Source organism: Cyprinus carpio, chromosome A9, assembly GCF_018340385.1.
Source record: "Cyprinus carpio isolate SPL01 chromosome A9, ASM1834038v1, whole genome shotgun sequence".
In the NCBI taxonomy this organism is placed as follows: domain Eukaryota; kingdom Metazoa; phylum Chordata; class Actinopteri; order Cypriniformes; family Cyprinidae; genus Cyprinus; species Cyprinus carpio.
In genome coordinates, this window is record NC_056580.1 from 16,570,672 (window position 1) to 16,598,129 (window position 27,458).

General features: G+C 36.2%; 1 protein-coding gene and 1 long non-coding RNA gene across 2 annotated transcripts; one reads left to right on the forward strand and one right to left on the reverse strand.

Moving 5' to 3' along the window:
- Positions 1-1,980: 1,980 nt before the first annotated feature.
- Positions 1,981-26,658, reverse strand: LOC109096011 (receptor activity-modifying protein 1-like). Its single transcript, XM_019109687.2, has 3 exons — positions 25,984-26,658; positions 12,454-12,589; positions 1,981-2,239 (listed from the first exon to the last, which is right to left on the reverse strand). The coding sequence occupies exons 1-3, from the start codon at positions 26,132-26,134 to the stop codon at positions 1,984-1,986; spliced, it is 543 nt and encodes a 180-aa protein (XP_018965232.1). The 5' UTR covers positions 26,135-26,658; the 3' UTR covers positions 1,981-1,983.
- On the forward strand, positions 7,538-10,205 carry LOC122146129. Its single transcript, XR_006160824.1, has 3 exons — positions 7,538-7,720; positions 7,818-8,030; positions 8,324-10,205. It is a non-coding gene; the product is annotated as an uncharacterized LOC122146129 (long non-coding RNA).
- Positions 26,659-27,458: the final 800 nt, after the last annotated feature.

A 27,458-nucleotide genomic window follows, 5' to 3' on the forward strand; every position in this document is an offset into this window, starting at 1 on the left:
TTGTTTCTGTTTTTTTTTTCCTGACAGCATATGATGTGCTATAAAACATACCCCTAATGAGGAGAAATTTGCAGAATGAAAGAGTCATGGGCAAATAGCTTTATTATAACTGCATTAGAAATCAGAGGCTTTGAAATTCAGCTGATATTAGAAATGTCTACTGTCTCATTGCCACTGTCCAGTTTGCCAAAGGCTTTTAAACCACTCACATACAGAGCTCCAGAGATAAACAGATATAACTTAAAAAAAGCAATTAGCAGAACCATGCGAATAAAAACATCCTTTTAGTGCTAATACATGAATTATTCCCTAACAAACGCTGCAATCATCTTAGCTAGTATGTTGCTCTCCGCTACAGAAAGAAAATATTTTCCCTTGACATGACCTTATGATGAGAGCCCATGAGATGAGAGATACCAAATAAATGTAATGATTATTTTTGGTTCACTGGTTCTAATAGTTTCTGATAGCCACTCTCAGTACAAAAGACTGCAGCTCTGATCCAGAACCTGATGAGCTGCCTGACTGTCTATTGCCTGTAGTATATAGATGTCTCCTGTCTAAAGCAGAGTTACCCAATCGGGGGTTTTGTGGTTTCGCTGAACTGAACACCTTTGACATTTAAGCAAATTAAAAGGTTAAATGTAACACAGGTAACACATTGTCCCTAGTGACATTCTATTCTGTCTGATTTCTAAAAAACTAAAAAAACAGATGATGTTTAATAGTAGTTTGCAGTCTTTAGCCCAATTCTCACTGCACTGACAGACACCAGGTCAGTTTTGTCAGATCAGAGTGTTACCCCTGTTTGACGCTGGTCAGCACTTATTTTCGCTGATTGTTTGTTGGGTCTTGGAATGTCTGAGAAGTGAAGTATTTTAATCTGGTGAGGGTCTGCATCTGTCTGTGCATTGTAAATTGCCTTTTAAGTATTACAAATTTGTACAAACCTAATTTACATGACATTTGGGTTGTATTTATGTAAATGCACATATATTTTACTATGATTTGCATCATAAGACACACTTATTATTTTGTTTTCTTTTCTTAAAAAAAGAAATTACATGAACTTGTAAAAAATAGCAATGTGCATTTATTTATATATATATATATATATATATATATATATATATATATATATATATATATATATATATAATATACATACATACATACATACATACACACCGCGCATTGGGTTCAATAGTCAATTTTTAATTTTAATTAGATTTTTATTGATTCATTCAATACTGAAAAGTATCAATGTATTACAGCTCCCCAAAATCTTGGATAATTTTGATGTAGCAGTGCATTGTGAGCATTGTCTATGAGAGATAAATTCGCTTTAGATTTTGGACTAAGCATTTGAATCTATTACAGCTTTTTGAGTGCCTTACAATATCCAGTGGTGATTTTGGGGATCACTGATATTGTAAATATTATTGGCATGTTTGTGGTCATTGCCCTCTTCTTTTCTTAGTTTTCTTTCTTGAATCAGCAAAATAATATTAATCATGACTGACTGAATGAGTGTCATCATTTGGTACAAAGCACATTTATGAGGATGAAATGCACTGAGGTTGATGGGGAGTCCAGTGTTCACATGACGGTAAAGGTTTGTCAAACTCATGGGAATAGAAGTGTCCTCCCTTTAGTTTGGTGTGTGTCTATCCAAGGTGAAACTTATCTATCATCATGATAATGACTTGCATACAGATTGGAGATCTGTTTTACTGGCAAAATGATGGCATGACAAAACATTTAGTTGAAAACTACCTCAAAAAACTGTGTTGAAATATTTTGTCCGTATAAATGACCTGTATGTTATCTGAATGCAGATAACACAGTGACAGCATTCACTCTAAGTGTTTGGATACACAACCACTTGATGAGAAACAAGTCTTTCTTAGTGTTTGCAGACTGTCAGATATCTCCTTCTCTATTGTTCTGTGTGGAGGTACTTGGTTAGTACATTGTAGACGATTATACGATTCCCTCGCTGCGTTTACTCCTCCACACCACTAGAGCAGTCATGAGTAGCGTCACCAGTATGGGCACCACAATAAAAGGCCCCAAGATCCGATTGGGTGGATCGTGAAGCAGACGTCCAGACATTGAGCAGTCATGGAAGTAGTGCCTGTGCAGCCGGATGAAGAATTCGTCCACCATTCGGTTGGGCCAGAAACAGTTCATCTTCAGAGCCACCAGGAAAGTGCAGTTGGTCAGTTCCCCATAGAACCTTTAGGAGAGCAAACAGGAGAAAAATGTCAGCTGCATGCATAAGATGATAATATACATTTTAAACTCCTGTTTTTAAAGGAGTCAGGAAAACGAGAAAGCAATTTAAATGTGAAGTGTGTGAATTTTTTCTTTTCTTTTTGATATTGAAATACATTATCCTGGCCTCTAGAAGGTAGGAGATGTGCAGAGCCAACTGCAGGAAAGCTGCTCGTAGGTTTATTTCTCAAAGAGTGTAAATAGTGTGGCACTTTCAAAACATTGCTCTTTTAGAATGGTTCAACATGCCAATATTTAGCTCACCGCAGCAGCCACTAGATGAGACAAACTGAGCTATTTGCAACTGCGAAACAATTAAACCAATTGCTGTGCAAAATGATTAACTGTTTCTGAATCGCTAGTCAAAAGAGCGACAAAAACTCCTTTACAAACCAATTGCCAATGTTTTCTTGAAAGTGTAATTATTAAATGCAGTCTACCATTAAATATTAATGTTACAATATTATGCAATACCATTAAACATTAAGTGATTGTATGTTCTTTTGTTAATTTAAAGGTCTTGTTTAGTGTGTTTGGCTAATCTGGCTAATAAGAGACTGCTATGCCTCCTTTTATTATGCAATTGTTTAATTAAAAATGTCTACATTACAAAACTGATCCGTGATCTGGTAAAAAAAAAAAAAAAAAAAAAAATATATATATATATATATATATATATATATATAGACATTAGTTGATGGATTCACTAAGATTGCTCCCTAGTGGCAATCCTTTGAACTTTAGAAACGTTTCGACAGCTATGAAGTGACAAAGCGACTTTGGCAGTTTGGCAACACTGGTTCAAATCAAAATAATGCAAGGGTTTCAAAGCTTCACAAAGTGATGTTCTTAAACACCCATCACTAATGGCCATTACTGAAATGATTTGCCATTATTTTCTTGTTATATTTTCTTATTCAATTTTCCATTATTACTAAAAGGGCACCTTTTATTGATAGAACTGTTTTATTGCAGTACAAAAGACATTCAAATAAAAGTCATCAGGTTGATATTATTTTATGTTTGTCTCTATTTGAACATTTGGTAATGAGGTCATCAAAAAGTCATACAGTGATATTTGGATTAGGTTACTGCTTTTTAATAATAAGTCATTTGTTCCGCAATTCATTTTCAAAGAAACCCTCTCATTTCTTCAAACAAACCTATCTGAAACCCTCATATTTGCCATTTCGCCATGCAGTGATGCAGAAATTACACAATTCATATAAATTTCATGTGCTGAAATATAAAAGCACAATGAAATGATCATGTCAATACATGCAAGATTTCAAAACTGTACTTTAGAAACCATGAAAAAACAAAACAAAGCATCATATTGTGGAGTACACATGTGCTAACTATTTGCTGAGGTTCAGTTGAATCTCTCTTGTGCTGTTACTAATCATCCATAAAATGCACGTCTGCATATTTGTGTATGAGCGAGCCCTTCTGGAATGAGATTGCCCCAATAATGATGATGATGGTGATGAAGATGTTGTCCTCTCCAGTGAAGGAGCTCAAGGAGAGACTGTTGTTCAGATGAGCTCTTAATAGGCCCCTGTGTGAGTGTTAGACCCCGATTCCCCCTCCCCTGTGCTGTCTATTTATAAGCCCGGTCAGCCTAGCGTGGGATGCCTGGCATAACCAGTGCAGACTTTTAATCAAGAGTTTTCTTCCGGGCCTGTTTTGGGGGCTGGAGCAGACCGTATGCCCCCTCCCCTCACATTTCACCCTGAGGGATAAAGATGGCTCGCAGGCTGGCAGCTCAAACACTCAGGCAGAGCAAAAAGCATGTCTCATCTTCCAAAAGAGGCATGTGTGACATATGAGTGTCTAGGTCACCCCTGTGTGAACAGCCAGGCTATAGAGGCTAAGGGTGCTTGGTAAAGGAAATGGGAATGATTTAAAGAAGCCAGCGGAGAATGACTGGAACTACTGAAAATTCAAGAGAGGAGTTTAAACGATTGGCTTTGAAACTGTAATTTAAGCACTGAGCAGCACTATGCATATTTCTTTTTTATATTTCTTGTTTTTCATGCCCATGTACAGCACTTTCATAATGATCATATAATTGTGTGTATATTTAATTATTTTTGTTACGGTAATGCATCGGTGTGCCTGGGTACCAGTCGTAAAGACAGTTGTGGTAGACATTCAGTAATGGTGGTGGGAGTGAGTCCGTTTTACTGGAATTAAAGTTCAGGAGAAACTCCAGGTTGTGTTAAACCCATTCTGTTAATGGATTGACCCTGAGCTCACACCCCTGACCGGCTCTGTCTGCCTGTGTATTTATAGCATTCACAATAAAGACTAAAATAGACAGAGAACCATCCTACTGTATCTCCACAATGCACAGTTAAATCGCATGCTAATAATGGAAAGTAGCACTGTATTTATTTGCCTCTTTTATTTGTATTGTTTGCTAAGACAACAGCTTTATTATTACTGCTCACACTTTAGTGAACAAACCTAAAGGCCCGTCCACACTGAGACGCGTTTAGCTGTATACACATACATTTTGTATCGTAACAGCAACAAAAACATGAACAAACACTGAACGATTGTCTTTTTGTTAACTAACATTTACACAGATTAATAAATGTATTGTTCCATGTTCGTTTGTATACCATGCGCAAAGTTTATGCGCATAGTCCAAGTCGTTTTCTCTGTTTTAAGTGTATCTCTGTGGCAGAATTACAACACCATATACTGGTCTGGCATGTATACTACATCGTTTTGTGTCAGTTTCGTGATTTTATGTGGAAGTAGATATTGGATAGGAAAATCTCTGGCTTTGTGTGGACGAAGCCTAAATGTATTACCTTTGACGCATAACTTGTAAAAGTTCACTGTTATTGGTACCATCTACTGCAATTTTGGTATTGAGACAGCCAAAGCACAACACATAGAGAAATATAAGAATAAGCAGGCATCTATAATATATTGTGGCCTCATTTGAAGCCACAGAGGAGCACATTTGTAAAGGGCAAAAGATGGATCCATACAATCGGTATAAATGGCAATGTCCCATAGGGACATTTCATAAGGCCACTAAAGAGGTCGCCACCATGAACATGAGCAAATCAGAAGTCTAATAATATCCTCTGCAGGTGTATGCGTATGTGTATGCAGTTTATGTTATAAAGCTGTGCACATAAGGTTGTGCCATCCACCTCTATCAGTCATCATGTTTTCTTTATTCTGTAATTGCTTTAAACACTATGCCATTGTAACCCCATAATAATTTCATGTAACTTGAAAGCCATTTCTGTTGCGAGACCAGCTGCCTAATTCATTAGAAGCACATCAAACCAGGATGAGATGTGCTCAGCTCGCGGAAAAAGATTAGCTTTTGGTTTCTGGTCTGCTGAGGAGACAAACAAGCATTTCAACAAGTTTCTGTGTTTATATATCCAACTGCACAGAGTGATGAAGAAGAGATGTCAAATGTTGAACAGAAACAGCTGTGGCAATATTCAGCCTGTAGCATCAGTTCAAGTGGAAGTCATTTAGTGAACGAGTTAAATTTGGATGTTTAATCATAAGGAGCCCTGGGAACTTCATTTTTGCCCTGTCAAAACCTATTATCATGCAATTAGCAAGTGAATACAGATAAGATGAAGCAGTTCTGGTTAAGATGCAATGACTGCAGATGTGAGACAACACATGATGTCTTTGTACTGAGGCCATCAATTACTCTCATGTCGCTTCAAACCCGTATGACTTTCTTGTGTGGAATACAAAAGATGTTGAGGCAGAATAGCATCTTAAATTTAGGTCGGGTTCCACACATAATCTATCTTCAAAAGACCACAAGATCTACTTTTATGCTGCTGCATTTTTTGCATAATTAGGAAAACATTGCAGTTTAAATTGTTGGTTGTGGGGGGAATGGCATCACAGGAGGGACAGTCACTAGTTGTGTAAACCAGAAGATAAACAATTTTCACAAAATAAATATTGAAGTGTTTTTTTCACTCTTTGTTTACATAGTCTTATTTTTTTATGTTTTTTTTTTTTTGTACATTAAGGATCTGGCACAAACAAATACAATTAAATAATGAAGGTATGGAAAAAAGTTTATCTAATGGCAACAAAGCTTTTCTTTCAAATAATTTATCATATTTAGTTCAATTATCTTTTACATTATTTTATTATCAGGTTTAATTAATATTTTTTTATTTAAGAGGCAAAATTTTTGGCAGCACTATAAGTATCACGTGGAAGAAACTGCCAAATGTCTTGTTTTGCACATGGAGAAAATAACGTGATATAAAACTTGGTAACACTTTATTTTACGGTGTCCTTGTCATGCATGTTACATACTGTAGTAATAACTGTAAATAATGCATAATTACATAGAACTAACCCTAATCCTAACCCTATAGTTGGTACATACTGTTAATATTACTCCGTCCTTAAATATATAATTACACTATAACAAGGACACCTTTAAAATAAGTGCAACCATAATAAACTGAGTTTAATATAAACCTCAGGAAGTCTTTCAGTCATAATGGGTGACTGCTGGTGTGTTTCTCTATTGACCATGTGGTGGCAAAGTCTCCCTGGAGATCAGTCTTGTAAGACGGCAGACTGAATTTCAAACTGGTTTAACGCCACTAAATATAACTAGTCAGGGACAAACATCAACACACAGAGACCATGACTACAGCTAACTGTCACTGCTCAGGCTGTGCAGTTTCCTGCCACTATAACCAATCACAGAACAGAGATCACAGCAGTGGTTTCGTGATCTATCATAGCTTTCAGTAACAGCCTCTTTGCAAAGTCTACAGTACATTGCGACAGATTCACAATTTTATGTGTGTGTGTGTGTGTGTGTGTTTGTATGTATGTATATATAATGTAATTATTTCATGAAATAAATTAGGTAGCCTAAATATAGTTACAATTTAAAAATGCCAGTGGGGTAGAAAAATAAACTTGGAGGGAGAACAAGTAGTTTCCATTGACTTCCATTGTATTGACAAATAATTCAGTGGAAGTAAATGGGAAACAGAACTGTTTGGTTACCAACATTCTCCAAAAATACATTTGTTTGTATTCAAGAGAATATATGCAGGCTTGAACATGAGTGTATAATAGTAAATAATGATATAATGTTCATTTGTGTAAATCTTATGCCATTTTGTTTGAAGCCTTGTTATAAGGATGTTTACATATTTGAACTGGAAAACAATAAAATGATTATTACTGTTGTATTTATTTATATGTTTTGCTGTTTAATGCATCTTTTATGGTTATTTCTTTATTTTATTTTTTCTACAGAAACAGCACATTCAAGTGAGGACAGTTTGTAGCAAAACCCATATACTTAGAACACTCTTTAAAACATGTTTCTTTACTGCAGTTATGAAAGCTGTTGATCTCTGTCCCTTGGATACTAAAGGGGATGTGAATAGTCAAAACATACTATAAGGTGAGACCCTCTCGTTGACTCTCTCTCTCTCTCTCATTAAGTGTCATCAAGGCTGACAGAGGGGTTAAACACTTTCAAGTGTGGTCACATTCCACAGAGCTACTGGAAACTATCCCACAAGCACCTGGACTATAATGTGAATTGTGCATGCTCAGGGCAACAGATGGACCTCTGGATCAGAACCTAAAGCTTGTGACTACATGGAAAGCAGCAGCAGGAATCTGGCTTCAAAACAAGTTAAGCTTTATCGACAGTATGGAGCATTCTGGAGGGTTTAAATGAGGGTTTGCTGGAATTTCACAGTGGGATGGTGAGGCCTGATTTGTCAGTTCCCACAAAGGTATTTTATGCAGTCGAGTCGAGTAACACATTTTTGTGTTGAATTTACTATATCTTGATAGCAGTATGAATCTATATAGTGATACTTCCATACAGAAATCCTAAAACTTCCCAATGCAGACAGTGCAGGAAGTTTTATATTTCTCCGCACCACTGCATTCAGTTCCTACTTTTTAACTCCAGTACAGTTTGTGAACCAGCAAATCTATAGTTCAGTTTTTCGTTGCCATCCTCAATCACTCTGCTTTCTCTTCTCGCCTTTAGATGCCATTCACATGAGCTGGACGTCCTCATCAGGGACAGGACAACAGGTCACAGAGAGCCCAAAGAGTCAGAACTACTCAAACACCAGATGTGTACCCGGAAATTATAGGTACAATGAGTGAGGACACCTGAGCTGGAGTTACAGGACCTCAGACATATTACTGGCTTGAAGAGGATCATACTTGTTATGGAATAAGTTGCAGGAGAGGCCAAGGGGGAAAAGGCCCTGATATTTTCTGGCCTGAAAACATGACCATTACAGTATGTGTCTGGATTAATAACAGTTTTAGTCACAAGAAGTTTCTGGAAGCCTTTCTCTTACTTTTTAATTAGAAAAATTAGCAATTATAACATAATTCAGTTCAAATATCAACAAAGAACATTTATAAGCAGACTAATTACACTTTTTGAACACATAGGTTTGACATTTGGTCTTTCGTTTTTGAACGTAACCCTTGTGTTTGAAAAACCCAGATTACATCAAAACCTTTAATCTGATTACATGCAGCAGGCAAATTTGAAAGATTCAGAACAGACATGTTCTGGTCAAATTTTAGCTTAAATTGATGAAGTGATGCTTTCTAAATGCCTTTCAGGAGAACATAAACTGTCATGTAACCATTAGCAGATTATCCAAGTCCTGATGCACATAAATGCATTACTTTCTTTACTAACTAGATACTGACTGTGACAAAGATCAACAAGGTTTTCATTCAGTAACTTGTTATATGTTGTTAGAAATGAAGATATAACAATATCGCTGTCCAAATGTCAACTTTTTTCGCACTAGTTACCGTACACTGTCATTGTGTGTGGACAGAAAGTCTGCAAAACATCTGTTGTGTGACACAGGGGGAGGAAAATTAGGTTTGGAACAAAATGAGGGATGAATTTTCTTTTTTTGGGGGGGTGAACTATTCCATTAAAATAATGTCCTACAATAACTAAAACCACAACAGGATTTCCAGAGTTCATGTCTCCATGTTGATTTAATGCTTGTAATTTATTAAACCTGCTGGGATTGGTTTTGTGCTTGTTAAATAAGTAGCAAAACAAGCACAAAATAAGGTTTTAACATCTGTTGCTTAATCTTTTTTTTTCCTCAGAAAAGTAGAAATTATGTTTTAGACAAACACCTCCCTATAATCCTAGCTCTGCCTTTTTAATATATTGTATATATTTTACAAGTTTGTTTCACCTCCAGGCTGTGCTGTAAGAGGAGTTTAATGAGCATATCGGCACTCACAGGAATGACACCTGAAAGGGCAAAAGTGTTGATTTGCCGGTTGCTGCTTCCCTCCGAAGTAGTTAAATGCTCCATTGCCCTGGTGAAACAATTTGCTGAAGTACAAGAGTGCTGGCCTCCTCTGATGGTTTGTATGTAACCTTAATTACCTGCAGTTGACTGCCCTCAGTGCTCAGGAAGTCTTAGCTCACCACTTCTGAGGTTCATTGGAGGCCACTTGCTGTTCTACTGTGTTTCTCAGACCTCATCCTAGACCTGTGGCTGTCTCTAGATGGTGCTTTGTGCATAACTGAGCAATGGAGTTGGATGACCTCACGGAGGGAGCTGAGAGACCATACATACTTTAATGAGTGCTGTTTCACAGGCGTGTGGGGCACTTGATCCTGCTTCCAGATCTGAGAACACCTCGAGATCCCTAGAGCTGTGAAAGCCCAACGTTTGACCAAAACTGCTCTCCGCTAGGAAGGCTGATAAATTGTGTCTGGAGTCTAACTTGATTGTTAAAAAATATTGCACTGAATCATGAAAGTAATATTGTTCACTTTCTGTTGTAACAGATTTATTGCATGCATTTTCAATTGATTTAAAACAGTGTGGCATCAATCATTATCAATGTACTCTATATATTAAATAAAGCCAGCTAAAACTCCTCTGTGCTTGCTATTGAGGTTTACTCACATCCAGATCCTTTAGCATTGAAGACAGAAAAGCTTTGTTAGCAAAGTTGTAAAGGCTCTGTTTTTGTTTGGTGGGCTGAAGCACTTACAGTGTAAAAAAAAGCATGAAATAAAATACCAGAGATCAAGGTCATCACTGTATATTAATACCATCCATTATACACAGTTAGCACAATCTATGACTCACTGTTTGAAGGGAATCAGCTTTTAATATTGTACATATTCAGTCAAGCAGGCAATATGAATAATCATTTTGTGTCATAAATGACAGCTCAGTTTAACAACACCCGCAGGAATCAATCATCCTCCTGAACACAACCGTTTTTGTTTGCAACCTTAGGGCAACATTCTGAGATTTTGATCTGACTAACAACAACAGCACCAGCAATTTTGTTAATGAGCACCAAGAGCATTTTGCTAAGATAATCATTCCACTGAGAGAAGCAAAAATCTGGGTTACAGTGAAGAACTTCCAATGTAAGTGAATGTAAAGTTAAAATATTCAATAGACAAACAATATGTATTAGATTTTTGTGTGAAAAATCATATATAACCTTTTCTGTGTCAAGTTACTTCTAATTTTATAACTATGTTGCCATGACAATGTCGCAATGAAAATGAAATGCCTTAAACACTAAAATGCCTGGAAAAATGTTTTATAAAAAATTATTTAAACAGCCTTACCCCTCAAATAATACATATTTTAACAAAATAATCAATGTAAGTGCTTTTATAAAATTATAAGCTTCAAATGTTTTGTGCTTTTAAATCCTTCAGTAACTGGCCCCCATTCAATTCCATTATAAGTGCCTCATCGTAACTTTTTTCTTTATTTTAATAAAAAAAAAGACAAAAAAAATTAGAAAAGTTAAATAAATGTCATCATTTAATCATCTTTATGTAGTTCCAAACCTATATGGCTTTCTTCTGTGGAGCACACATATATTTGGAAGAATGTTGGTAATCATTCTTGAAAAAAATTATTGAAAAAAAGAAAACAAAACACACACACACACACACACACACACACACACACACACACACATTTTCAAAATATAGTTTATGTTCCACATAGGAACGGCAGCCATACAGGTTTGGAACAACATGAGGGTTGCTAAAGGATGGAATATTTTTTAGTTTTAAATGAATATCACTTTAAGTACTATGATTTCTAGTACCGTAAAACACAGTCAGCATTTTGTACCTCGGCACGAGCTACAATTGATACGAGTTGGGTTGCAGGGGACAAAAAGTGCCTGGAGTGCTGATGACAGGGACTGGCAGACCTTGCTGGCCCCGATCCAACAGCTTAGACATCCAGTGTCCCTTTTCTCTACTGTCTCTTTCTCGAATGTTGCACTGGAGTCCAACGGCTTCTGTTTACTTCAGAGTGGCAGAGTTTCTTAGGTTCAGTTGTCATGGGCACAAAAGTAATGACAAGACAGTTCTTCTTGTTAACCTGGAAATGTGAAAGTTCTTCAATATCATGTGTTTTCTGGGGCACCATGAATAACTTCCTCCATTATGTCACAGAGACAGCTGGGCATATTGAGGCATTCCCAGGAACGGTGAATGCCTGGAGCTGTGCCACACAGCTCACTAAATCCCTCTGAAGTATGTGATAATATGGGAACCCCTGTTATCTCTCTGACTGAGAAAACTCTGTTCTTCACTGACCTTGTCATGAAGTGTTCAAAAAAAAAAACTTGCAGCCATGTGAGCTGCCAGGTAGGATTGCACTGAACAAAAGCTGACAATGTGTGCGATACGAAAAGTGTAGGGGAAGTTTCTGGTCAGTAAGATTTTTAAATGTGTCTTTTAATGTTTATTTAATCAAAAACACAGTAAAAACTGTAATATTGTGAAATAACTGTTTTCGGTTTTAATACATTTTAAAATGTAATTCAATCCTGTGATGACCTTTCTTATTATCACAACTGAAAACAGTTGTGCTGCTTAATATTTTTGTGGAAACCGTGACACATTTTTCATGATTCGTTGATAGATACAAAGTTATCAAAAATATAGACGTTCTGCACTGTGGCTCTAGGATCGCAATCACTCTATTCAGTTTCCTCTCCAATCACGCAGGAGAGAAAATGACAATGAATATACTTTTATACAAATGAATGTCCTTGGAGCATGTGTCACCTAATCAGAATCAAGAATTACCAATGACATACTGAAGTGGCATGTTTATCACTCACTCAACTGTGTCCTCCCAGCTGCACCACTGGCGCTGATCAAGAACCTCCATGTCCAGCTTAAACTTGGCCATGCAGAACTCCTCAATGGCATTTCCATAGTGACTGCTGCATGCTGTGGTTAGCACAGACAGATTCACTGCAAGAGACAAAGAATTGAAGGTGAGGAAGAAAAAACATCTAAATTATACTTCTGTACCCCACAGATCACTGTTTCCTTTCTAAAAGTAACCACATCTCATTTAATATCTCATTTTCCCCATAGGAATAATAAGGTGACTGGTTTACTGGGATTTGTTTTTAACCACATCCCTAGAATATGATGAATTGTTGACTGTATCGGTCAATTGTGTTACATGATCTATATAACCACAGAATCAGCAAAAAGCAGAAGTAGTTACTTGCAATAAGATGCTAAGCACACTGTACAATAAATACTGTTAAGGGTTAGATTAAGTGCCACAATAGAAAGAATGTTTGTACTATAATGTGTTGAGTGTTGAGAATCGGAAAATTCCATTGGCATTCCGGTGTTTCAATAATAACACTGTTCACAGACACTTTCTCATTAATCATAGTTCATTATGGTTAATGGAATGTTCCAGGTTCATTACAGACAATGTGGCCTGTTGCTGATATCACACAAATTGATTTAGACTAACCCCGCAGTTTGTAAAAGACATAAATCAAGCTTAATTTGATTGAACCTGGGAATTTGTTTTAAACTGAACATCACTTCCAGACAGCCAGCAATCCTGCTGTGATAAGTCAATTTAATTTAATTTAATATTAAACTCTCCAACAAAGCCAGTAACAGATTAAACATTCCAGATGCTAGCAAAGTTCTGAATAGAATGTAAAAAAAAAAAAAAACCTTGAGAGGAGAAACAATGATGAGTCATTTCATTAGCTCTGATATAATGGTATTAATGTGCAGCTCTTGGGAATAACAATTGCCTTTTGAACAGAGCAGCCATTGTCTGACTGTTGTTTTCTTTCATATCTGCTGCTTGCTTTCCCTCCTATTGTTTTATTCTCCTATAGAGATCTACAGTAGCAGTGTAGCTCTCGCTCCCAGTGCTGTAAAGAAAGGTGGCTGATCAGTATGAGAGACAGGCTCGCGGTCAGAGCCGCAGTGACGGCACTCCCCTCAGCTCATTGTTAGTCAACAACAGCCCTATCACATCAATTATGTGACAGGTGAGACTCCCTCAAGAAAAATAAAGAGAAAGAAACATGTTTGTGTAAAGTCTAAAAAAAAAAAAGGAATGTCTACAAGTTTCCTAACAGACTTTCTATTATAATCCTGAAGGATCCTAATGGGAATTCACTGGATTTTTGGCTTCCTATAAAATAGTGGATATGTGTTTTGTATAAATTTAAAAACTTATTCTTTTAGAACACAGTCCCCAGTAGGGTTGGTTCCAAATTATGATCCAAAAGAGAATCCTCTTGGATTCTTTTCGTCTGAGATCACCCAGGTTGCAACTTAAAAAAAATTGTATTAGTGACAAAAAATACCAGGCAAGAAATCTTTATTGGAAAGACTTGCTTAAAACACTCAGGGTTTAAGCCACGCAGGAAATGAGTGGAAATGCAAATGAATGTAACATCACAACATCAAACCATATTTTCCAAATAAAAATAAACTTGGATAAATAAATGGAGATGAAAGGATGATGAAACTACAAAATGCATAAGAGAGCATAAATTCATCAAAAACACTATATTGAGATAGATACGGGAATATATTTCTGTTTTATTTCATATACATAAATAACTCTGGATATCAACCATAAGTTAATCCTCCAATGAATAGAGATATCAGAATCTGAAATGGAATATAGTAGACTATAAAGGCTTCTGCACAATCTAATGCAACACAACAATCAGATATTCCTGGAAAGACCTGAAATCAACTGCTGCAGGCACAGAAACCTCTTATCCAGAAATGTAATATGAGAATCATGTTGTAAACTGTTAAGAATGTGGGCATTTACTAATCTAACGATACAGTGAATCTAAAGCTACACTAACTTAAGAACATCGATATATATAAGTAACTAGCTGGATTTCACAAAATTGATTTTGATTTTGAATCATGCACATCACTTATTTCAGAAAGGGTCAGATTATCATTATTACAATTCAAATTACAACATGCAATGTTTTTTTTTTTTTTTTACTTGTCATAGCCTGTTTATACTTGCATTTGCCTCTTGGCAGGTGTTAACGTTTCTAAAATAAGCTACTGAGTAAAATTACAATCACACAATATTCCTCTCTCTGTTTTTGCTTGTGTGCCAGTGTTTATCCTTCCGCATGCCAAGAGATTCATGTTTTTTGCACATTGGTGCTGCAGTCAGTAACATTCAGAAGAGATAAAATGTTCATTTTTGTGATAAGATTTTGAATACGAGCCAAAACACAATCATAACTTCAATTATATACAATGGTTCTCTCTCTTGGGAAGACGAGAAGAAATAAAAATCCATTCACTGTTCCAATTCATTATCTTGAATTAATTCACTCTGCATTCCCACAACGCAAATGTACAAAATAAATAAATAAATAAACATTTAAAATAACTATATAAATACAAACCAAGTGAATAAAAAAGCGAATGGTTATGTAGTAAGGAACATAAAACTGGATGTGCAAAACAGTTAAAATTCCCAACCGATATGACAGGGACCTTTCAACTAGAACACTTAATTAGTTTCTGTATGTGTAAACATTACTGTTCTCACTGACATTCACAGTGTCTGTGTGCGAGTGTGTGTGTGTGTTTGTGTGTGTGTGTTTGGTGTGTGTGTGTGTGTGTGTGTGTGTGTGTGTGTGTGTGTGTGCGCGCTCAAGTGAGCAAGTGTGCAGCTAATCACTTCACATCTCCAATATGCTGGCAATCTGGATGATATCCAGGATACTTTAGAGTCAGTTAGTCAGTAATATGTCACTCCATTAACTGTGGTGTGCAAATGCGAATGCAAAAAAAGGTACAAAGTGAGAATTAAAATGTTACAGTAGAAACTAATCATAGCATTACATGTGTGATTTCATATTATAAGAACCATTGTACCCTTTGACAACATGGCCTTAACAACTTTGTACCCAAAGCAATTCTGTTTCATAAGCGATTCTAGCAGGCGTAAGCTTTTATATTGCCCTGAAGATGGATGAAAGGAAAAATGAATAATACAGTGGAAAACTGTTCCAGTTTTGCCTCCCAATGCAGGCAAAAGTGGCATGTTTGCTTATGCAAAGTGAATTTTTAACAAAGACTGCACTTGCAGTATTTGGGGACAGGGCGCAATACTGTGTTCTTTTTGCATGTTTGCTTCCTGAGGAGCTGAACTCGTTAAAACAGAGAGCCTATTAGGAAAGACAGTCTACCATTCATTATAAATGGCGGGAAGAGAACAAATGGATTTTGTGCGTGCAGTGGCCCCAAATACTATTTGGACACTTTAGTCACACTTAAAAATGTATGAATGTCATAGCATTAGATAACAAAATGAAGTGGCATTAGAAAAGAAATTATGCTAAAGCTCAAAACAAACTTTTCCCAGACATTTTTTGCAATTACTTTTATTGTGTAGGAGGATGCTGGGCCACACGGATCATGGGATCCATCTGTTCTGGGTGCTGTTAAGTGTTAAACTCACAAACAAGCGTTTTCAGAACCACTTCAATTTGTCACAAACCACTTATATGTCAGTATATGTACACACAGAATAGCAATTCAATGTGCAATTGCACGGAATATTAACTTATTATTGACCTTGAATATTTAATTTGGTAGTATTTAAGGAAATAAGTATATTTTTTTCACTGAACTGAACTGTTGCAGTGCATTTTGGGGTTACCTTATGCTTAAAGCATACATGTGATGAGCATTAAGTTGATTTTTGTGTCATGATACTGTCAATGCTGTGCATAGTTGCAGAATAACATAATGCAGGCCTTCTAAAGTCAAGGTTATAATTATAAACTATTACACTAGAATATTACAATAAAACATTAATATACAGTAACTTCTAGCTAATATATTACAGAAAGTTAATGTTATGCTGATACATGACCTTATTTTTCTCTCTTCAAACACTAAGATTCTTTTGATCTCAAACTCTTGCATAATGCACAGAATGATCCTAAGATGCCTTTTGAAAAGGAGGAGAACCAAACGAGAGCTTTGTGAGTTTCCTCCTGGATCATCTCTGGAACTTTGACTGGTTTGACTGATATATTCATAATCATCTTTTTAGTGAGGAGTATTTATGCAGCTTTATGATGTGCTGCTGACTGTTAAAGGGATAGTTCACTCAAAAAGGAACATTCTGTCACTCATTCTCCCTAATGGTGTTTCAAACCTGTTTAACATGTTTTCAAAAGAGCAAGTCCATACAACTCAAGTGCAGTTTTATTTTAGTATTTAGTGTTTATTATTTATACTTTATTTTAGTAATTGTTCATATTTTGAATTAGGTTTTATTTTATATTTTCATTTTAATTTTAGTTTAGGTTTTAGTGATTTTGTTATGTGCTCTCTTCATTTTTCTAGCTTTTTGCTTATTAATATTTCTATTTAGCTTCATTTTTATCTTAGTAATTTTAGTACTTCTACTTAAACTTTGAAATATTGCCTTGACAACTAACAAAAGTGTGTTTAGTGTGTTTAGATTTTATTTTAATTTTGTTTTAATTAACATATTGTTTTAGTTAAGGTAACAGTAACAACACATGCTTTATATCCCAAGCTTTGCATGAAGAACAGATTGAAATTTCCTTGAAGATACTTTTTGGATGCATAAGTCTTGGGATGTAGCATACAAGTATGCACCACATTTATGGTCACTGTATGGTGCTTACATCATGTATTTTGTCCCTTTAGCAGCATGACAACCCCTGGGGACTCATTTATAACCATTGCATACGCACAAAAACTCCCCTGAAAGAGGCGTACGCCACTTCCTATGCAAAAGGTGGGATTTATTAAAAATAAACTTGATGGGAAAATTTGCGCACCTGCATGCAAACTCTGACCCATGCATACAGACTTTTTTCCTAGAGAGAGAAAAGTAATGAAGTAAACGATTTTAAACTGTTTTCATTTCATCGTATACATTAATATTAAATATTCCACTCTCATTAATGGAGATAAGCACTGAAATTTCATAAAGTCATTACGCAGAAGTTAAACCAAAATTATATGAATTTAGACATAGCCTGTTTGTAGTGGATGCCCTCCATTTCCAGTGGTATGCTATGTTTAATGACAGCAAGGAGTGCTATAGGTGCACAATAATATCTCTTTAAAATAAACTGCACATCTCTTGTTATGAGAAAATATTTTTAGCGAGAACAATGATCAAAGATGCGCACTTCGATATAATGGCAGACTGCTGGATTCGGTGGAAAGGTCTATTGTCCGGTTTGAATAGGACCAATGATAATAGCTTACTGTACAACCGCAGCTGCACAGAAGTGTTAATGTCTTGTGAGGGCATCTCCACAACATTAAGAAAAATACCAATGTATTTGAAGGATAAATCTTCAAGAAAATGGTAAGCTTTCCACGTTTCCTTTTTAAAATAATTTGTCAATGAGTCTGATAATTGTATTTACACTGCAAAAAATATAAGCCTATATTTTTCCAATAAAAATAGCTAAAAGATGTTCACCTTATCAGCAAAACTGAATTAATTGAATTTAATTAGAATTTTTTGTGTATGGCAGAAATGGTGATTTTGGGGAGGAGTCGGGGTGGAGATGCACGTGCGCACAATTTTCCCCTGACTAGGATTTGTAAAGGGATTTTTGCATAGGTTCTGGTGTACCAGATCTAGCTTTTGTGCCTACGTACACTTTTAGGATGAACTCTACAGAGAGTTTTATAAATGAGAAACCTGGTTACTAAATGCTTTCACTAATGATCAGCCTAGGGACTGCCCTTTAGGTCCATTGAATTAATACTGCTCAAATGCACATGAACTAGCTGTAGTTTCAGAACTATGTCCTTCACCCTCCTCTGTGTCATCTTATCTGTTATGCTTAACTAAATATTAAATAACTAAGAGTCTCTCTGCATTCAGTTCTGTGTTTGTATAGCTGATACCCTATTAAGTATGTCTCTTTTTCCAAACACTGAGTCTCGAAATGTGTGAATATGTTACTGGTAATTTGAAGCAATGACACACGTGACAATTCAAGAGGCCACAAAATTATCCTAATTCAACAGTGGGATGAATACTGGGATAAAATTTCTAATTTCTGTCTCTCAGACAGGGCAAGTGCAGTACTGTGAATGCACATTTATGGAATGAGTCAAACTTTGTGGTAATCAACATTCTGTCACAAATGCTGTCAATAAAAGTTTTACTGAAGCCGTAAGATTCCTTTAAATGTATTGTTGTGTTAAACTGATCACAGCTTCGAGCATGTGAGATGCCAGTTCACAATTACTGCTGACAGATGCATTATACTGAAATTGCTCATTTTCTGAAATTCTTTACTTCAGTGTGCTTTTTGCACGACTGCCAAGCTGTCATGTTCTCTTAAGGTGTAACGGCCACATAATTGGTCAAATTAATGCTTGCCACAGCGAGGATCTCATGTTAGTAAATGGATGCAGACAGACGCTGAGATTGACAGATAAAGCAGGGATGTACAGTAACTCAAGAGCCAGACACATATACACAGTGAACAACAGTTGGACAGTTTAGGCTGGTATGAGCTGAGAAAATACATTTGGAGGAATCATAACAGTCAAATTATCAAGACTATGGCATTTCTGTTCCAAAGATATTCCAGTAAAAATGACTTATTCTAAACAAAAAAGTTATATTCTGTTTCCAAATAAGCACAAAATAAATGTGATATGGCTCAGCAAAATGTCATCTGTGCATTTTGTTTTTCAGTAGTGGCCGTCACAGTGATTTAGGCTGGCAGCTATATCAATGGTTTGGGCATGTCTGACTGGAGTGCAGAACACTGTTGTGAGAGAGGTGTCATTTGTAGATGTGTCTCTGGGACCACTGGAAGCCTCGAAGCTGCAGGTCACCTCAGAATGTTTACTAGCTCAGACCAGTCAGCCGTGAACTCAGAGCTACATTTCAGCAACAGTAAAATCCATTACAAAAATAAAATGCTGTATTTGAAATAGAAATTTAGAATAGCAAAATAATTTTTCATGCATTGGTCTGTATGTAATGTAGTATTAACTAATCAAATATAAATTTTTTTCAGACTGAATGGGAAAACAAAATTACTAGTAGTAGGGTAGTAACACTTTAGGATGTTTTACATATTGAACTTAATTTACAGTATATATATATATATATATATATATATATATATATATATATATATATATATATATATATACTGATATAACGTTAATACACAAACCTACTGTAGTACTAAACACATTACAGTCAAAGCACACAAATAGCTTCCAAAAACTGTAAATTTAGCAATATTATACTACAAAATTGCATGAAATGCCCTGTAGATTTATTAGTTTTTCACTGTACTTACTGTTAACTATTTAACAGGACTTTTACCTTTTTTTTCTACCATTACTCAGGATTTTTAGACATCTACCATAACGATCACAATAATTTTTTATAGTGCGGACTAGCTGATACTATTTTGCCTAAATAAAAACAAAAAAGTAATCATTTTAAATAAATATTACAAAATGAATTTAGTCATTACAACATTTTAATGTACAGCATGAAAAATTGCTATTTTTTTTTTTTTTTTTTGTGACATGTATTCTGTGACTATCCAAGCCTGATCTTATGCAAAATTGAAGTCTACAGAGATGCTGCTATCCCAGCACGGACAAAAACAGCCTGTGGGTACTCCAGAAAAGCATGATAACATTTGCATTAATACTAGAAGAGAAGCATTAGACTGCAATATGCTGCAGGGAAAACATGGTGACAGTCATATAAAGCACACTCCCAGTTAAGAAGCAACCCATACAAAACATTCTGTAGTGCTGTGAGTGAACTACACTGACCGCCTGAACAAGTACTGTCTGCCATTTATGGAAGCAAGCACTGTGCCGGTACAAATTGCCACTTGCTTTACTCATCCTCTCATTGTGTAACATGGTTTATAACTATTGATAAAGCAAATGCCGCCATTTACTCTACTTATCACACACACACACACACACATGCACAACATCCATCATGGCATTCCAAAATAATCTACATGGCACAGGTCCTTTGTGATGAAGCAATTACTGGGGCCATGAATGTCAGCGTATCTGGCTATACAGGTGATGGATCACTCATGGCCATTACACCAACGGCTGGATCCCATTAAAGAAGGTCATTTGCTGCGGGTCACCATGACTCACTGCTGTAAGAGTTAATCGACACCTTGCACTGTAATCTGTTGTAGGCAGCAATTGAAATGCACTTTATATCAAGCACCAGCATTCAGCTGTGAAAAAAATAAGATAATTTGTGTGTTTGCATCAGAATATATATATATATAAAATCTGTGCTAAAACACAATTAAGCCTTTGGAAACTTATAACAAAACTTAATTAGCTTGAGCTGTTACACATGAATACATTTAGCCCATACATGTGTTAAAGTTGCAAATATCGGCAAGTCAAAAGAGCTCTCACAAATTAAATTAGAAAGTCTATGTCTACAAGAAGATTTTTGAAACACTAAAAGTTCCTAGAGACACAACTGGCAGCCTTGTGAGTTTAAAATGTGTTGTACCAGAAAAACCTTGAAGGAAAAAAAAACAAATACATCATCAAGGAGAATAAAATGTTTGATCACAGCAACTGAGAAAAGCTATAAATTTACTGCCAAAGACTTGATGAAAAGAGGAAAAAACATTTAAATACAGAGTGCAAGAACACCACTAGATAAGCTTGGCTTAATGCTGGAAGACTGCTTTTGATCAAGAAGAACATACAAGGCTGACTTATGCTAAAATGAATTTGGATAGACCTGTGGAGTTCTGGAAGAATGTTCCAGTTTGGTCACATGATCAGCGGTGTGTCTGGTCCAAAACAGGGAAGGCTTTCTGAGCAGTTAAACATGGAGGTGGACCAGTCTTGTTATGAGGGTGCTATGCTGTTTCAAGAAGTGGAAATCTTGACTGTATGAAGGACATTGTGAATTTTTTGAAGTATAAGGTCATTTTGGCAAAGACTGTGATGCCAAATCTACTGAAGCTTGGTTCAGGGATCAATCATAGAATTGAAATGTAAATCGCAACATGAAAACCAAAGATTATCAGTCATGTGCAAGCTTTCTGAGTGAGGAATGGGCCAAGATTTTACTTAAGAATAAAAGATTCTCTACAAAATTGTAACTGTATATACAGAGTCGAGCCATCCAATAACTCTGATGTCAAAAAAAAAAATGCTTTATAGCTGTACAGAAGCAAGACAGGTGAAGGTCTGTTCTTCTGCAAATGACTAGTGATTTACTTTTAATGAGTATTTAGCATGTGGATGCTGTAATAATAATTTGTAACAAAGAAAATAAAAAATCTATCGTACTTTTCAATTAGTAAGACACTAAAAAATTATTTGTAAAATATTTAGCAGGGTCACCCAATGAGAAGGTGAACTTTCCTTAATCTTTGAAAAGACCATGATCATGAAAAAAAAAATTTTTTGGAGCAAATAACATATAGAACCTTAGGGGGAAAGAACATATTTAGAAGGATATGACTACTTAATAGGGAGAATTAGTATAGCTAAAATCCTTAATCACTGTAACTGTCTGAATCTAAACAGAAATAAAATGATTCTAGCTCAAGTGTTGTATTGCAACTCGACAGCAAGTAGTTGTGTTTGAGATGCCAATGCCACTCAGGGGCCTAGGGAGATCTTGTTTCCAGAGCTCCTGCTGTCAGAGAGGTCTTAAAAACACTGCATGGGGTCTGCCGCTGCTTTAACTGTCTCTTTAGACAATCACACCAAGGACCCCAGAATGATACTTCACATCATGTGATGTCACATTCAGTGCCATGTTGTCTGTGCTCTGCGTGATAAGAGGAGTCTGCTGAGACTTAATCTCAAGCCTGCCAGTGAGTAGATGAATCAATGCACCTCTTATTTTCCTTTGAAACTAATTTATACTACAGCATTGCAACGCAGTTTATAGAGTGACTCAATCTGCATAATGAATAATCAGCTAATGCAGGGAGGAGTTCCAAACCCATCCAGCATCGCTGCAGAGAGCGGCACATTCCAGCATGTTGATTCCCTGCTGAAATCACGACAGGTTAGACATCAAATATTAACTGTAGTTTTCAGTGCTACACTTGTTTAAAAGAAAACTCTCCGCTGCTTCTCCAAGCTGGAGATTAAAATGAGATTTTTACTAAAGCCTCCTGCTTTTCAGAGTTTTCCCAGACAAACGACTCCAGTAAACTTGAATGTGTGTCCGTTAACGTTTCTTTGTCATCTTTAACTCTATTTTTATCCAACCTTTACTTGGTATTTTATAAAAATGCATTAAAAAAATAACAATTGAGATAATTTTATTAAGTTTTGCTTTCACACTGTATGTTTAACTGTGCTTTTGTATTAAAATCTCTGTACACTGTATTCTGAATGCAGGTCAAATAGGTCATGCATCGCACTTTTCCACAAAATATGATTGTTGATGGAGGTGAAGCAGTCATGCATCAAACACGATGCAAAAGGGTCATCTGAGTATATGAACAGCATATAAAGCAACTTATCACTGCTTACATGTCTAACTAAAAAGATTTTAGGACAATGACAACAGAGTAAATCAAATTCATTCCACTTTTGCAAAGTTGCTTCTTGTTTAAGTTATTGAGATATCTTCATATTATGTCTAGACTGTCAGCTCTAATCAGAAATATGGATAAATTTGTTGTGTTCAGCTCCAGCAGCCATTCTGCACAATCAAGCATGCTTAATTTGGTCTGGATGTAATTCCAAAGGCTCCATTGGTAAAACAAATTACATAATCATTTACCATTAAATTCTTTCCACACAATGCTCACTAATGTTCTTGGATTCAAGACCTAGTAAACTGAATCATTTCAAGGCTAGAACTGCTTAAGGCAGTACATTGAGAATGAAATACAAAGCAGTCCTGACAAGCGCAAAGAAATAGAACAGCCATATATTCATCTTCACTTGTTACGGCTGTCCAGATCTCCCCGCCCACTGCCATCAGGTTATTCACCTCAATCAGAGAAATGCACCGTGTTAATCTGTATTTAGAGAACTGTATAGGACACATCCTTGTGCTCCCCTTCATCCTGCTAAAGTGTCTTTACTGTATTTAGTGTTTTATCTGTGGTAGACTTTCAGTTGTCAGATTGTCAGAGCAATGAATCTTGGTTGGAAAGAGCACAATTCTGCTCTGGAACACAATGAAAGCTTTGTTCGGTTTTGAAAAGTGTGCTTGACATTTATCTCTCGGCTCGCAACAACAGCATGAAGCCACTATTTTCTCTGTGCCAGCAGTTAACAGTCATGATGCCATCAATATCCTGGGACTTGTCAGACTCCCCTGGTGCATCTGCAGGACAAGATGGACACAGCCATCTATAAAGAAAGCGGAGTGGGAGTCATCTAAAAAGGAAGAAAGATAAAGAGGGAAGGGAAGGGAAGGGAAGGGAAGGGAAGGGAAGGGAAGGGGGGGGGGGGGGGGGGGAAGGGAAGGAAAGGAAAGGAAAGGAAAGGAAAGGAAAGGAAAGGAAAGGAAAGGAAAGGAAAGGAAAGGAAAGGAAAGGAAAGATGAAGGAGAATTTAAAAATCAAATAAAGGAAACTACAAACAGGTAAGAAATGGGAAAATATGGAAAAGGAAAATGTAAAGGAAGACAAAAAATAAAGGGCAAAGGAAGTGAAAAGGAAAGGAAAAATTAAAAAGGAAAGGAAAGGCTGCTATTGTGTTAACAAACCTCAGAGTGCGATAGAGTTACTGTACTATCAAAGGTGTGGATCACTAAACTGGATGTGTTATTAGTCATGAAACTAGCTTTAGGCTATAGCATCCATTATAGAGCCTTTTGCAGCAATGGTGAAAATGCAATACATACTTGCATTGTTGGAATACATATTGCATCATGACTTATTCTAAAAGCCTGCTTTATTTCAGAGATCAGTTAACATACATTCCTCCTGAATTCACTTCATTGCTTCCTGATGCAGTTTTAAAACCAGAAGATTCCCCTGCTAAATCTACATATTTTATAGGACACTCACTACAGCAGGCTTAACTGGAGCAGAAGTGTTTATTCAAGAGTTACATATTTCTACAGATTGATTAAATATTTCTTCGCAGGTACATGAGCTTCAATTTCTTGCGTGGATGCATCAGCATCCTCTCTTTCCTTCTGCCATCAGAGAAACAGATACATGTTTGTCACTGTCACAAACCAGGAAGAATCATATGTGTGCATTACTCGACTGAGAGTCAGGTCAGTTCACAAAGAATAGCTCATATTTGCATTAAAATTCTTTATAGACATTCTTCCTAAGAAAGCATGACATGAATCCTTGTATAGTAAATATAGCAATCCCAATTGAATGGTGACAGACAATCAAGGCAAGCAGAGAGCAGCTTGTTAGTCATGCTCAGCACAGCTCAGCGAGCTTGTTAAGGTAAGTGTGAAATGAATTCTTTCCAACAGAAGGAGGTTGCCATGCATTATTAATTAGAAAATTAGATAATTGACCCATACGTAGGTGGGCTTGTCACTTATTGTGATTTTTTTACTTTCAGCAAAATTTCCAACCTCTGTGTATTTATAAAAAAAAAACAAAAAAAAACAGACTAAGTGGGATAAAAATATTACAGCTCAGAATATAATTAAGATCAAATTATTTCACAACTTCTAGCTTGCATTGTTGTTGCACTATGTGGGGTACCTGCCATCAAATAGCATATTTTATAGCAGCTTTTCCAGCAAAATTTAAAAACAGTTAAATATTTATGAAAAATGAAATATGAAAGGTAGAGTTAATTCAAGATAATGTGGCCATTTACCAATCATCTCTATGGCTGAATTTACCTGTATTCACCCTAACATACAAAAAATATTAAACTGTTTTGGCTAACAAATATTATAATCAATAAACTGTATAAATGTAATATTTTAAACTCTTTGCACTAACTTGATCTAACATTTACACACACACACACACACACACACACACACACACTATCTTATCCTTGATTAGAGGATAAAATTCACATTTATTATTATCTGGTTTGCATTTGTTTGAAACCAACATACAAAACCATTGCTAAAATACACTGGACTTCTGGCTCAAAACCTTACAGTTACTGAGATATGACAGAAAGTGAGATAGTGGCTAGTCCCATCTCCCATAAACCACTATCAAACCTATCAAACAGATAAACAAACTAAACTACTGGATAGCTCGGTTCTAATTTGTTCTAGCTTTCTTGGGTGTTTTACAGTCAGTGTGACATTTCAGAAACAAACATAATAGGTTGAAATGCAGAAATAAACAGGACAAACCAGTTCAACTCACCAACTAGCAAGAAGAAAAGCGCGTGTCTCCACGACACTGATGTCATGACGGGTAGATCTGAGTCAAAGCAACAGAAGTTTGTGGATGGTCGATTAAAATGCACTAGTCTCGCCACATCTGCGCTTTTGGCAGGTAATTTTGACGGTTTCATTCAACGCTGAATCTCCGCTTAAGACGCAGAAGAGAGAATTCCTCCCTTCCACTCAGTAACCATGCCCTGTCTTTTATAAAGTACTGCTTTAGTGCCGAATAATGCTCAAAAGAACAAGTGAACTGGGTCTCGGATCAGCTGAAGCGTGCGCGCTCAGTGGTAGTCTCTGAAGTCGCTCGTGGACAGTCGGGCTGTGCGCTCCATCACGCGTCAGGCGCACAACTAAAAGATGTGAGCGGTGCTTGTGGCAACAGTAAAAACGAAGCCACCTCCCTCACGGCTCATCAACTTATGCTGGCTAATAATAAACATGAATATATTTCATTAGAATAGTGAGGGGGCCACTGTTACTTAAACTGTGCAGTTCACACAAGGGGAAAATGAAGGCATTATGCACAAGAGCTTCATGCTAATTTCCAAATGTAGCTACTACTGTGTAAGTACACACAATTTTATATGTATTATATAATAAATACACAGATCGCTGTTATCCAATGGCAAAAAGTAGAGAAACTTGCCTCCAATGGATTGACGCAAATGTTCATGTCCAGATGAAATGTCATTATTTAAGAGCAGCCCCATTAAAAGTGAGCTTTTGCGCTTTTTGTGGCCACGATCTGCATTACTGGGGGAACTGCCAAAAACAATGATTCATCGGACTGAGAAATACAGCATTAGCAGCAGTTCTGCTAAGAATAACTTATAGGTTATTCTTATTGGGGCTTCGAGTAGTAGTATTGTAAAAACAAACAAACAATCAATGAATGAATGAGCAAATTCATTCATTCATTCATAACATCAGGCAATTATACTGAATTCATCCGGTTACATTTGTGCCTTGATTTAATGTGTAAGTTTACTTGTCTGCTGTAAGACATCATTTGACATTTATTTGGTACTAAATGTTTAAATTGTCTGTCTATTATTAATGTATTAATAGTGTTCTGTATACTTTCTTTTGGGTCTTTTTGAACAACCAAACAAGCAATTGACTATAGTTTCGAATTATGACCGCGAATAAATCAAACATTTTAATCTTGTATAATACTATGAGGATGTTATATATTATAAGTAAAATAATATGAGTGAAATAAGTATAAATATGCGGTTAATAAACTTTTGGATAGATATCGCAAGGAGCATGAGTCATAAGCAGTGACCTGCATTTGTTTGATGCCGTCATTTTTTTTTTTTTTAAATACATTTATACACAAAAAAAAAAATGTATTTAAATATGAGGTGAACAACAATAACAAAAACTGAAAAAGTATCTCGTGTGAGTTTCACTGACTCTGGCGCTAGAGGACTCAAGTCTGATCCTGTT

What these genes read in the sequence shown, in the direction of transcription:
- LOC109096011 (XM_019109687.2), bottom strand. Translation starts at nt 26,134, where the DNA reads ATGAAACCGTCAAAATTACCTGCCAAAAGCGCAGATGTGGCGAGACTA. An exon ending in GCTTTTCTTCTTGCTAGTTG is followed by an intron (nt 12,590 to 25,983) that starts GTGAGTTGAACT and finishes TGTCTCTTGCAG; the next exon opens with TGAATCTGTCTGTGCTAACC. An exon ending in AGCTGGGAGGACACAGTTGA is followed by an intron (nt 2,240 to 12,453) that starts GTGAGTGATAAA and finishes GCTCTCCTAAAG; the next exon opens with GTTCTATGGGGAACTGACCA.